This window comes from Canis lupus, chromosome 9 (assembly GCF_003254725.2).
Source record: "Canis lupus dingo isolate Sandy chromosome 9, ASM325472v2, whole genome shotgun sequence".
Lineage (NCBI taxonomy): Eukaryota > Metazoa > Chordata > Mammalia > Carnivora > Canidae > Canis > Canis lupus.
This window is the reverse complement of record NC_064251.1, coordinates 13368651-13382175: the sequence shown is the minus strand read 5'-3', so window position 1 is coordinate 13382175 and position 13525 is coordinate 13368651. Positions and strand designations below refer to the sequence as shown.

The 13525-nt window shown below is 42.7% G+C and overlaps 1 protein-coding gene and 1 long non-coding RNA gene across 2 annotated transcripts; both read left to right on the top strand.

The window, feature by feature from the left end:
• The first annotated feature begins 3372 nt into the window (after positions 1-3372).
• Positions 3373-8681, top strand: LOC112653033 (uncharacterized). Its single transcript, XR_003131883.3, has 3 exons — positions 3373-3507; positions 7190-7268; positions 8475-8681. It is a non-coding gene; the product is annotated as an uncharacterized LOC112653033 (long non-coding RNA).
• A 3771-nt stretch (positions 8682-12452) lies between these two features.
• LOC112652998 (40S ribosomal protein S10) lies at positions 12453-13054 on the top strand. Its single transcript, XM_025436741.3, has one exon. It carries the CDS (start codon positions 12509-12511, stop codon positions 13004-13006), a length of 498 nt encoding a protein of 165 aa, XP_025292526.1. The 5' UTR covers positions 12453-12508; the 3' UTR covers positions 13007-13054.
• Positions 13055-13525: the final 471 nt, after the last annotated feature.

The following is a 13525-nucleotide window of genomic DNA, read 5'->3' as shown; positions in this document are numbered from 1 at the left end:
GATCAGGCCCTGAGCCAAAGGCAGACACTCAACCACTGAGCCACCAGGTGCCCCTGAATTTTTGTTGTTTAACAGATTTGGTGTCATTGATTGGGAGCAAAGGAGACCTCCAAGGACTTGGGGAAAAACAAGAAACGTAGATGTGATACCCTGTAAGCACTTTTTAAAAATATTTTATTTACTTATTTGAGAGAGAGAGAGAGCATAACTAGGGGGGAGGGGAGAGAGAGAGGGAAAAGCAGACTCTCCACTTAGCAGGGAGCCTGATGCAGGGCTCAATCCCTGGCCCCTGGGATTATGACCTGAGCCGAAGGCAGATGCTTACCCAACTGAGCCACCCAGAAGCCCCTTTGGGAGCACTTTTGAGTTCATTGTCTTTCTCATTCTTTCTGAGGGCTGTGGGTGAGTTCCTCTTGGTTCTGAGTTCTGCTTTCTTTTTTTTTTTTTTTAATTTTTTTTTTTTTTTTTTTTTTTTTTTTTTTATTTATGATAGTCACAGAGAGAGAGAGAGAGGCAGAGACACAGGCAGAGGGAGAAGCAGGCTCCATGCACCGGGAGCCCGACGTGGGATTCGATCCCGGGTCTCCAGGATCGCGCCCTGGGCCAAAGGCAGGCACCAAACCGCTGCGCCACCCAGGGATCCCCCTGAGTTCTGTTTTCTTTGTATCGAGCTCCCAATCTTTTTTTTATTTTATTTTATTTTATTTTATTTTATTTTATTTTATTTTATTGTGTATATATATATATATTTAATTTTTATTTATTTATGATAGTCACACACAGAGAGAGAGAGAGGCAGAGACATAGGCAGAGGGAGAAGCAGGCTCCATGCATCGGGATCCCGATGTGGGATTCGATCCCGGGTCTCCAGGATCGCGCCCTGGGCCAAAGGCAGGCGTCAAACCGCTGAGCCACCCAGGGATCCATAAAGACTTTTATTTAAGAACAAAATATACCTCTACTCTGTGAGTCTTGGTCTGCTTCAATCATTTTCTGCTTTTTATTTTTATTTTATTTTTTTTAAATAATTTATTTATTCATGAGAGACAGAGAGAGAGGCAGAGACACAGACAGAGGGAGAAGCAGGCTCCATGCACCGGGAGCCTGATGTGGGATTCGATCCCGGGTCTCCAGGATCGCGCCCTGGGCCAAAGGCAGGCGCTAAACCACTGTGCCACCCAGGGTTCCCATGTGTATTTTTTTTTTAATTGGAGTTTGATTTGCCAATATATAGCATAACACCCAGTGTCAAGCTCCCAATCTATTAGGCTCTCCAGGCCAAGGCTTAGCAGGTCAGCTTGGGCTGGCAGATGGTTCCATTTAGAACTTTTGGTTGAGTGTGAAATTCCTCTGTTGTGTGCGATCTCTTTGACCAATTCAAATCCCCAATCCCCACTTATTGGGGTTTGCTGGTGCAGTCCTTTCCCCAGTTCCAGTCTGCAGTACCCATTTACTGGAGTCTACAGATTGAATCCACGCTGGGAAGTACTGGTGGTGTGGGTTGCCTTCTTTTGACCTGTCCACAGTAACACCTTTGGGTTGCTGCTGGTACATTACAGTGCACATGTTTGTCCTGTTTTGTGTAGATAAAGGCTTTGCTAATGGAGATCTCAGAGGCCAAAAGGCTGCAAAAATTGTCGGTCGTGGGTCAAATACTTAAAATCTATTAGAGTGCTTTGAGTCATCAATTAAAGACTCCCATGCTAGAATAAGTTTGTCGCAGAATGGGTTAGATAGACACTAGGTCACTTGACATCTTCATGAAAATTTTCATGGGGCAACCCGAGTGGCTCAGCGGTTTAGTGCTACCTTTAGCCCAGGGTGTGATCCTGGAGACCCAGGATTAAGTCCCCCATTGGGTTCCCTGCATGGAGCCTGCTTCTCCCTCTGCCTGTATCTCTGCCTCTCTCTGTGTCTCTCAGGAATAAATAAATAACATCTTAAAAAAAAAAAAAAAAAGAAAAGAAAATTTTCATGCAATGAAGTACACTGCACAATCCCCAACCCAACAACACTTGAGCTAGAGTAACCCTTTAGGTGTTACTTTGCCTCGAAGAGACCCCAAGGCTTAGCTGGAAAAAAAAAATAGAAATGAGATTCTTAAAATCTATAGAGTTCAACATACCACCTTCTGGCACACCTTACTTTCTGTGCAAGGACTTTGGTCCCGGAAGCTATAAATACCTACAAAGATGACTACATACATCTTACTATACTTGCTTGATAACATTTAGGTTGGCCCCGAAATGTGGCCTGACAAAAATGTGGGTTTTGCCCTGTTTGTGACTAGATATAGCTGGATAGAAAATGTGAGCTAAGTTCCTTTTTGGGCTAGGGTCCTATGAAACTGCTGCCAGCCCTCAGGAATCACAACCTAGAATTACAATGGCCCTATTAAGGAATGTTCCAATGATTAGATGGTTTAAGAAGTCCATTTAGGGTGCCTGGGTGGTTCAGCAGTTGAGCGTTGGCCTTTGGCTCAGGGTGTGATTCCTGAGTCCTGGGATCAAGTCCTGCACCGGGCTCCCCACAGGGAGCCTGCTTCTCCGTCTGCCTACATCTCTACTTCTCTCTCTGTGTCTCTCATGAACAGATAAAATCTCTCTTTAAAAATATTTTATTTATTTATTCATTCATGAGAGACACAGAGAGGCAGAGTCACAGGCAGACTGAGAAGCAGGCCCCATGCAGGGAGCCCATTGTGGGACTGGATCCTGGGTCTCCAGGATCATGCCCTAGGCTGAAGACGGCGCCAAACCGCTGAGCCACCGGGGCTGCCCCCAAATAAAATCTTTAAAAAAAAAAAAAAAAAAAAGTGCATTTAAAAGCAACAGCTCCTATGGGCACCTGGGTGGCCCAGTCTGTTGAGCCTTGGCCTTCAGCTCAGGTCATAATCCCAGGGTCCTGGATGGAGCCCTGGTCGGGCTCCCTACTCAGTGGGAAGTCTGCATCCCCCTCTCCTTCTGCCCCTCTCCCTGTTCATGCTCTCTTTCTTTCAGTAAATAACTAAAATCTTAAAAAAAAAAAAAAAAAAAGCAAGGCCACCCAAATCAAACAGAATGGGATACCCTCTTTTAATTGGCGTGCAAAAGCCCCCCAAAAGTTTCAAAGTTCCAAAATACCTTCATGAAAAGATTTGTTGCAGGGGTGCTTGGCTGGCTCAGAGGAGCAAGGGACTTTTGATTTCGGGGTGGTGAATTTGAGACCCACGTTGGGTGTAGAAGTTACTTAAAAATAAATAAACTTTAAAAAAAGAAAGATTTGTTACAAAAGACTAATGAGAAATTAAAGGCATAAGAAGGACCTAAAAACAAGAAGCAGTAAGATTGATGCAACTCCCACTGCTCCCATCTCTGCTCCTTTATCTGAGAACTCATTCCAGGAATCCTGGCTGAATTGCCTTTATGTGACTGTAAACAAAAGTCAGCCACAATAATGACCTTCCCTCGAAGAAGGTCCCCCCTACGGGCCCCTCCTAAAGTTGCTGGGACTCTGAAGGATTTTCTGGTAAGCTGCTATGTTAAAGAGCTAAACTAAAATTAAAAATAATGAAAAACCTTGCCAAACTCTGGTAAATACCAGAGCTACAGAAGGGATCCTGGGAAAGCTGGGAGAAGCTGGCTAAGGGGGAGATTCTCGGCAGAGTAGCTCTTCTAGATCTTTGTGTGTAGTGGCTGGTAGCAAGGGGAAAATAAAATATCTCCTGCACCTTCTTTGGGGCTGCCTCTTGAGTCCAAGGGGTTATTTGATACTGCCAGAAATATTTACTGTTTTCCCAACTAAAAACTACAATGTAGTCCTGTGGTCAGGAATTGGCCGAATTGCAGAGCCTGATAGAAATCTTTTTAGGTCCTCTCCCTTAAGTTAAAATAAAATTATGAACCCAGAGGGAAAGATAAGTCTTCTGAAGCCGTTGTAAAAGGATTTATGGGTGAATCAACCTATGACGTCATTTCTATTGCAACCCAGCTCTTTGAGGAATTGAGAGCAACCGTCCTTATCTTACATATCTTTGCAAAACTGAAGATGTAGCTCTAGAGGCAGTTCAAACTATTCCTTTTTTCACCAATCCCTAAACTTCCCCTATTTATCTGACTACAAGTCTTAGAACTTGCCTTCTTCCCTCTGCCTTTGAGATGTAAACACTCAAGTAAAAACTTCTGGGAGGTAATTCTCAGCGGGGCGGGGTGGTGGGGGGAAGGCAGGGATTGCAATAGGTCTTTTAGAACTTGGCCTAATGGGAAATCTTAAGTGTACTGATGCTATAAAATCTCTGCATCTGCCTGTATGTTTATGTGGGTATATATATAGTGGATATGTGGTATTTGCTCTCTCTGGATGGTATTACTAACATTATTTTGTAAAAGAGGTGTATTTAATTGGCTTAAACAAGCACACAGGAATTGAGTATTCACAAAAATTCTCAAAAATGTAATAAAAACTGACTCAAATGTTTTTCAGATTCACATGATCTGGGAAAATGTCCAATATTAAAGCTAATTTAATTTGGAGGGCTTAAGGGACACCTGGGTGGCTCAGCGGTTGAGTTTCTGCCTTTGGCTCGGGTGTGATCCCAGAGTCCTGGGATCGAGTCCCACCATCCGGCTCCCTGCATGGAGCCTGCTTCTCCCTCTGCCTGTGTCTCTGCCTCTCTCTGTGTCTCTCATGAATAAACAAACAAACAAAAAATTTGGAGGGCTTAATTAACTGTATTTCTTTATAGAGTTATCAACATTGAATATAATGCATGTATATATCATATATAAGATATATATAATAATATCAGCCAACTTTATTTTTACCTTTTTAAAACGATTTTATTTATTTATTCCTGAGAGACACAGAGAGAAAGAGACACAGGCAGAGGGAGAAGCAGGCTCCTCGCAGGGAGCCTGATGTGGGACTCGATCCTGGGACTCCAAGATCACGCCCTGGTCAGAAAGCAGACTCTCAACCACTGAGCCACCCAGGTGCCCCTATAACGCAACTTTAATCCTACCTGGGTTTATTAATCAACTAAGTTCATGTTATCTCTGATACAAAAATTTGTCAGCAAGAAAAAGTAATTGGTTTGATAAAATTTTCATTAAAAGCAAAATATAATTGTTAAGAACAAGTAAATCAAATAGGATTAAGAATGTTACTTCTTTTTATTTATTTTTAAAAAAATTTTATTTATTTGAGAGAGAGAGAGCCTGCATATGGGAGTGAGGGGCAAAGGGAGAGGAAGAAGCAGGCTCCCCACTCCCTGACTCAGGGCTCCATCCCAGGATCTGAGCAGAAGGCAGATGCTTAGCCAATTGAGCCACCCAAGCACCCCTGTACACTTTTTAATTTAATTTTAAAATTTTATTTATTTAGTTAGTTATTTTTGGATAAAAAGTTTTTAGGTGAACTTTTAAGATATTTCCCCAAATCCTTTTGGTAACCTGAAACCTTCAAGTTTTGCCAGATTAAATTAAATGATGAGCCAAGTGAAATTCATTAAATATCTAGATCATTTCCAAATAAGAGAAAATACTGAAACATTAATTACTGATTCAGGAGAGCTTGGTTCTTGTCTCAGAGTCGACGAATGAATCTTGTGGACACAGGAGAGTGAGTAAAAGGATAGAATTTTATTAAGTAAAGATACAGAGAAAGCTCTCAGTAGTGAGAGGGGTCCTCACAGAGTTGCCACTGAGGGCTTGTAGGGTTGATCTTTTATTGAAAGCCTAATCAGGGAACCTAAACCCTTTTAACATATCCATTGATATCACCGTTAGTAAGGACTAGTGACAACATCTATAGTGGCTTACTTCCTTTTTAGAGTCTGATGATTTTTTGTTGGTTACAAGTACCTGTAATAAAAAGACACCCTCCCCACCCACATCTAGGGCAAGGTGGTCAGCCTTGCTCCCTTATCTCTGGTTTCCTTACACCTCAGCATTTTGGGGGATTTTTGGCGCCTGCCTCCCTCCGTGGCTCCCTATCTAGCCCTGCCTAGCCTTTTTGTCCCTCATTACTAGGTTTATCCATGTTTTACTTCCTTCTGTTGAGAAACTAAAGATATCTAGGTCTATTCGTAAACATATTTTATGCCACGCTGAGAAATTTTTTTTGAAAAATAACAAATTTCTAGAAATTATAAAAAGTATTTGTACGTCTGCCAATCCAAAGAATGCTAGTGTAAAAGACAGTTCATAATTGCTTACTTCTCAGTTTTCACTGTAAACTAAAGACTTCTGGGGATGCCTGAGTGGCTCAGCGGTTGAGCATCTGCCTTTGGCCCAGGGCGTGATCCTGGGGTCCCGGGATCCAGTCCCACATCAGGCTCCCTGCATGGAGCCTGCTTCTCTCTCTGCCTGTGTCTCTGCCTCTCTCTCTCTCTCTCTCTGTGTCTCTCATGAATAAATACATAAAATCTTAAAAAAAAAAAAAAAAGTCATATTTGAGAGAGATGTGCAGATAAACTCAGGTATGACCAGGCAGTTTTAAGGAACTAAGGTTGGCATTGCAGGACCAACAAAGCCCTTTGGAAAAATCAGCCTGGTATCTTACATACAGGTTCCAGCAAAGTAAACTTTTCTTCTCCTCCCCCCCCCCCCCCCCCCCCCCCCGTTCCAAACTCCCCTCAGCACAACAATGTTAAAAAGAGCTTTTGTATTCAATCACTATTTTTTTTCCCTTATATAAATAAGCAGGCCAAGTCTAACCCAAACAAATTAGTTTATTATGACTGTCTTTCTTTATATTTATTTTTTTAACTCATTTTTTAAAAGATTTATTTATTTTAGAGAGAGAGAGAGAGTGTGTGAGCTTGAGTGGAGAAAGGGGAAGAGAGAAAGGGAGAGAATCCTCAAGCAGACTCCTTGCTGAGTATGTGAGTGGGAGCCTGACCTGGGGCTTGATCCCAGAATCCTGAGATCATGACCTGAGCCAAAATCAAGAGTCAGCCACTTAAGTATCTGAGCCGCCAAGACGCCTCCACTGTGACTATCTTTAAAAAAGTGGGGGTAGTTATAGAAAGAAAAATTATGTTTGCACTTTTGTAGATATTAGATTCTAATCTTAATTGTCTATGTGATTTCGTTACGTACCTGTAAATTGCACTGGATCCTGAATTCTTTTTGTTTCCTCAAATATCTGGTTGTGACTCATCAAATAACATTTTCCATTTTCTCCCACCCTCTGATTTGGAATCACTAAGAACAAAGACTGCCTTTGAATCTCCCTGGAAAGGACTATACCAGGTCCTCCCCACTACACAGATGGCAGCCAAAGTTCAGGTACCTGAATCTTGAGTATCTGTCTTATATCTGAAGAAGGCTCTGCCTGATATGTGTTTCTATACAAACAAACACTGGAGACCTCCAAATCCAAATCCAATTGACCTGGAAGAGAAGTTGCTGACATCGAGGTAGATGGCTTCTCCCCAAGACTTCATATGTAAACTAAACATGAAACCATTTCTTCTCTGGCTTCCTTTTATGCTGGCACTGGCCTGGAAAGATAACACCATCACCTGTATCTCCCAGGCTATTGCTAGGGAGGGTAACCTCTGATATTTAGAACAGCTTCTTCCTCTTTTTTTTTTTTTTTCTTCTTAAGAATAGCTGTTTTTTCAAGCTAGGGAAAACCTAACTGACCCCTGGCTTGAATAGGCAAATGCAACAATCTCTGAAAATGTATCCATTAATAATGCCACCTTAGTGAAAGTGATTTGTACCCTACCCAGTTATCTTTGTGGTGTTTGCCCTTCTCCTTGAGCCTATGAATGCCTAGGTAGCTGATGCATAGCTCGGCAATTTCTCACAGGTTACCTAGCTGCCTTTAACTTTCCACAAATAAACTCAAATATCTCATCAGTCGACGCCCCTGGATTTACACTGTTGAGTTAGAGAGAAATTACCAGCAGGCAGTGGTGACTCAAGATTTGCTTCCTTTGGCAGAGCCATATTCTCTCATTTAGGAATAAGCGAGAATATGATCAGAAGTCTCTCCTTCACTCTTGAAGATACTGCACGATCTGTTGCTAGGATGATAGCTGCCCAACAAAAACCCTTAGACTCTGATCAGAGTTGTTACCATCATAGACCTTGAGCATGTTTTAGCTGAGCAGGGAGGTGTCTGTGCTATGGCCAACATGTCCTGCTGTACCCACATGAACTTCTGGGGAAATTAAAACTCAGTTACATAAGATCACTGAGCAAACCACTTGGGGTTTCATGGGGTGCCTGGTTGGCTTACTTGAAAGGCATGTGACTCTTGATCTTGAGGTTATGAGGTTGAGCCCCATGTTCAGGGTACACATTACGTAAAAATACCCCCCCCCCTTTTTTGAAGGTGACTTCTGCAAGGTCTTTCTTTGACTTATTTGATTTTAATTGGTTTGGATCTTGGGGACCATGGCTGCAAAGTAGACTTCAAATGTTGAGAATCATCCTGTTTATAATAATCATAATAATCTCTCCGGTGTGTTGTATTCTCCAAAGCTTTAAATGTATATGTGTAGCTGCTAACCACCAAACAAATGATCTCTGCAAGACTGGAACTTCAGAAAAGGAGTGAAGAGAATGGCCAACCTAAAAATTGTGAATCTCAAAGTGTGACCCATGGATATTACAGAAGGTAAGCAAACAACATTGTGACCTGTAAATAGCATACATAAAGGAACGACAAAATCTCCAAGGACTACAGAGCAGTAGCTGAGAATGATCCTAATGCCTTAAGTTTTGATCCCATCTCTCAGGTTAAGCTGAGAGTCTGATCAAAAGGGGGGAATTGTTAAAAAGGAGACAGCAGGGGGTGCCTGGGTGGCTCAGTCTGTTAAGCATCTGCCTTCAGTTCAGGTCATGATCCCAGGATCCTGGGATGGAGACCCACATTGGGCTCCCTGCTCAGCAGAGAATCTATTTCTCCCTCTCCTTCTGCCTGCCACTCCCCCTGCTTGTGCCCTCTTTCTGTCAAATAAATAAATAAAATCTTAAAAAAAAAAAAAAGGGAGAGAGAGAGAGAGACAAACAGCAGGACCAAAATGGAGTCACTTATGCTAAACCCCACATCAGCAAACCAAGGCTTAATACCTAATCTTTTTTTTTTAAGATTTTATTTATTTATTAGAGACAGAGACAGAGAGAGAGAGAGGCAGAGACGCAGGCAGAGAGAGAAGCAGGCTCCATGCAGGGAGCCCGACATGGGACTCAATCCTGGGTCTCCAGGATCAGGCCCTGGGCTGCAGGCGACACTAAACCACTAAGCCTCTGGGGCTGCCCCTTAATACCTAATCTAATTGCAGTTTTGACCCCCAAGGAATATAACCTTTATAGTCAACATGGAATACGGGTCAGCACCTGTGAGATAGCCCACCCGATAGCTCTTCCCATCCCTCTTAGGAAGGTGACCTTGCCTGAGACAATGCATTCTTTGCTAATAATTTCCTCTTTCTGATCCTTTTTTTTTTTTTTTAAGATTTTATTTATTCATGAGAGACACCAAAAGAGAGGCAGAGACACAGGCAGAGGGAGAAGCAGGCTCCATGCAGGGAGCCTGATTCAGGACTCGATCCCAGGACTCTGGGATCATACCCTGAGCTGAAGGCAGGCCTTAAACCGCTGAGCCACCCGAGGATCCCCTCTGACTCCTTTCCACCTTTTTTACAGATCAGGGGATCTCCTTTCTATTGTTAGATGGGGTGCTGCCTGATTCATGAAATGTTGAATAAAGTAAAATCTTTAAATTTACTCAGTTGAATTTTTGTTAACAGACTTCCTGTGGCATATTTTATTTTATTTTATTTTATTTTTATTTATTTATTTATTTATTTATTTATTTATTTATTTATTTATTTATTTATTTATTTTTCTGTGGCATATTTTAATTTCTTTGCCAGCCTTTTAATTAAAAGGTTATCTGATCGATGGAGGGGAGCAGTGAAGGACTTTGGGAAGTGTGAGTAAGGCATGTTGTATCTAAGGCAGGTGAACCAAGCTTTTTATTTGGAGAATTTGGGTTGTCAGACCATTCCTTGCGTCTTGGACTTTGGTTGCAGTTTTCTTAGAAAAAAGAGCAGAAGTGCAAGGGACCAGAGGCCCCTAAAGACAGTTCATGTGTTTTTTGCACATTGTAATTGAGATTGGATTCTGAAAAAAATAAAACAAAAACAGAAACAACCACCTCTTCCCCCAAAAAAACCCCAAAACCCCAGCCATAGAGATCACAATTCTCCTTGCCCTTTGGATTACCATTTCCCTACAATTAATTTTTTTTTAAATCATTGATCCAATGTTTATTGATGATCTTTTTCATTTATTTATTTTTTTTTAATTTTTTATTTATTTATGAGTCAGAGAGAGAGAGAGAGAGGCAGAGACATAGGCAGAGGGAGAAGCAGGCTCCATGCACCGAGAGCCTGACGTGGGATTCGATTCCGGGTCTCCAGGATCACGCCCTGGGCCAAAGGCAGGCGCTAAACCACTGCGCCACCCAGGGATCCCCTATTGATGATCTTTTAAATCCAGGGATAGGGCTGGACACCAGCTAATTGTCACCACACACAAAAATACAATTGATTAGGGTACTTGATTGGGTCAGTTGGTAGAGCAGGTGACTTTTTTTTAAGATTTTATTTTTTTTATTTGACAGAGAGAGAGAGACAGAGACAGAGACAGAGAACACAAGCAGGGGGAGCCAGAGAGGGAGAAGCAGGTTCCCCAATGAGTAGGGAGCCCGACATGGAGCTCTATCCCAGAACCCTAGGATCATGACCTGAGACAAAGGCAGATGCTTAACCAACTGAGCCACCCAGGCTTCCTGAGTGGGTGACTCTTGATCATGGGGTTCTGAGTTCTAGCCCCACATTGGGTAAAAAGATTACTCACACGAATAAATAAATTTAAAAAGTCAATATAAGTGATCAAGTGTCGAAGGTGAAGAAATCACCAAATGGAAGAATATCATGGCCTTTATTATTTTTTTTATTTTTTTAAATTTTTTATTTATTTATGATAGTCACACAGAGAGAGAGAGAGAGAGGCAGAGACACAGGCAGAGGGAGAAGCAGGCTCCATGCACCGGGAGCCTGACATGGGATTCGATCCCGGGTCTCCAGGATCGCACCCTGGGCCAACGGCAGGCGCTAAACCGCTGCGCCACCCAGGGATCTCTATCATGGCCTTTAAAATATTGAGTTTTTAAATATAGTTTCATATCATTTCTCTATTGAAAAAATTTAATGTAATCTGTACTCCTTTTTTTTTTTTTAAGATTTTATTTATCCATGAGAGAGAGAGAGAGAGAGAGGCAGAGAAGCAGCCTCCTAAGGAGCCTGATGCAGGACATGATCCCGGAACCCTGGGACCACACCCTGAGCCAAAGGCAGATGTTTAACCACTGAGCCACCCAGGTGTCCCTGTAATCTTTACTCCTTTTTTTTTGTAATCTTTACTCCTAATGTGGGACTTGACTCACAACCCCAAGATCAAGAGTTGCATGCTCTACCAACTGAGCTAGGCAAGTACCCTGCATATGATTTCTTTTAGTTAAAATGGCCTAATGGTCCTGTACATTTAACTATCTCTGTTAGGAAATAACTTGCTTCTACCCAGCAATTGCACTACTGGGTATTTACCCCAAAGATACAAATGCAGTGATCTGAAGGGGCACCTGCACCCCAATGTTTATAGCAACAATGTCCACAAGAGCCAAATTAAGGAAAGAACCCAGATGAATGGATAAAGAAGATGTGGTATATATACACAAAGAAATACTGCTCAGCCATCAAAAATGAAATTTTGCCATTTGCAATGACGTAGATGGAAATAGAGGATATTATGCTAAATGAAATATGTCAATCATAGAACAATTATCATATGAGCTCACTCATATGTGGAATTTAAGAAACAAAACAGGATCATAGGGGAAGAGAGGAAGAAAAATGAAACTAGATGAAATCAGAGAGGGAGACAAACCATAAGAGACTCTTAATCATAATCATAAGAAACAAACTGAAGATCCTTGGAAGGGAGGGGGGGGATGGGGTAACTGGGTGATAGGCATTAAGGAGGAGACATGATGTAATGAGCACTGAGTGTGATATAAGACTGATGAATTAAAAAAAAAAAAAGACTGATGAATTGCTGAGCTCTACCAATAATACATTATATGTTCATTAATTAGATTTAAATTTTAAAAAATTTTAAATATTTTATTAATTTATTCATGAGAGACACACAGAGAGAGGCAGAGACATAGGCAGAGGGAGGAGAAGCAGGCTCCATGCAGGGAGCCCGGTGTGGGACTTGATCCTGGGACTCTGGGATCACACCCTGCTCAAACACTGAGGTACCCAGGCATTCCTAAATTAAAAAAAAAAAAAAATTGGGATGCCTGGGTGGCTCAGCGGTTGAATGCCTGCCTTCAACTCAGGGCGTGATCCTGGAGACCTGGGATCAAATCCCACATCGGGCTCCCTGCATGGAGCCTGCTTCTCGCCTTTCCAGCCCCGGTCCGGGTCGTAGCAGGCGCCAAGATGTTGATGCCCAAGAAGAACCGAATCGCCATTTATGAACTCCTTTTCAAGGAGGGGGTGATGGTGGCAAAGAAGGACGTCCACATGCCCAAACACCCTGAACTGGCCGACAAGAATGTGCCCAACCTTCACGTCATGAAGGCCATGCAGTCTCTCAAATCCCGAGGCTACGTAAAGGAACAGTTTGCTTGGAGACATTTCTACTGGTACCTTACCAACGAGGGTATCCAGTATCTCCGTGATTACCTCCACCTACCCCCCGAGATTGTGCCTGCCACTCTGCGCCGCAGCAGACCGGAGACCGGCAGGCCACGGCCCAAAGGTCTGGAGGGAGAGCGACCTGCAAGACTGACACGAGGGGAAGCTGACAGAGACACCTACAGACGAAGCGCTGTGCCCCCTGGTGCCGACAAGAAAGCTGAGGCTGGGGCAGGGTCAGCAACAGAGTTCCAGTTTAGAGGCGGATTTGGTCGTGGACGTGGTCAGCCACCTCAGTAAAATTGGAGATTGTTTTGTGTTGAATAAATCTATAGCCAGAAGAGCCTGCTTCTCCCTCTGCCTGTGCCTCTATCTCTGTGTGTGTGTGTGTGTGTGTGTGTGTGTCTCATGAATAAGTAAATAAAATATTTTTAAAAAATCTTAGGGCAGCCCGGGTGGTTCAGCGGTTTAAGAGTCTCATGCTCTACAGACTGAGCTAGCCGGGCACATATGGTTCAGCGGTTTAGCGCTGCCTTGAGCCCAGGGTGTGATCCTGGAGACTGGGGATCAAGTCCCCTGTCGGGGTCCCTGCATGGGGTCTGCTTCTCCCTCTGCCTGTGTCTCTAACCCTCTCTCTCTCTCTGTATCTCTCATGAATAAGTAAATAAAATCTTAAAAAAAAAAAAATGATGACCTGGGAGTGGTTGGCTGGGTCAGTGAAAAGAGCATGCAACTCAAAAAAAAAAAATTTGTTTAAGGATATACTTTGCATAATTTTACCAAAACTATCGAAAAGGCAGGCATGAGCTTTCATGACAG

Bases quoted from the DNA above. Each gene is read 5' to 3' on its own strand.
- LOC112652998 (XM_025436741.3), top strand. From the start codon at position 12,509: ATGTTGATGCCCAAGAAGAACCGAATCGCCATTTATGAACTCCTTTTC.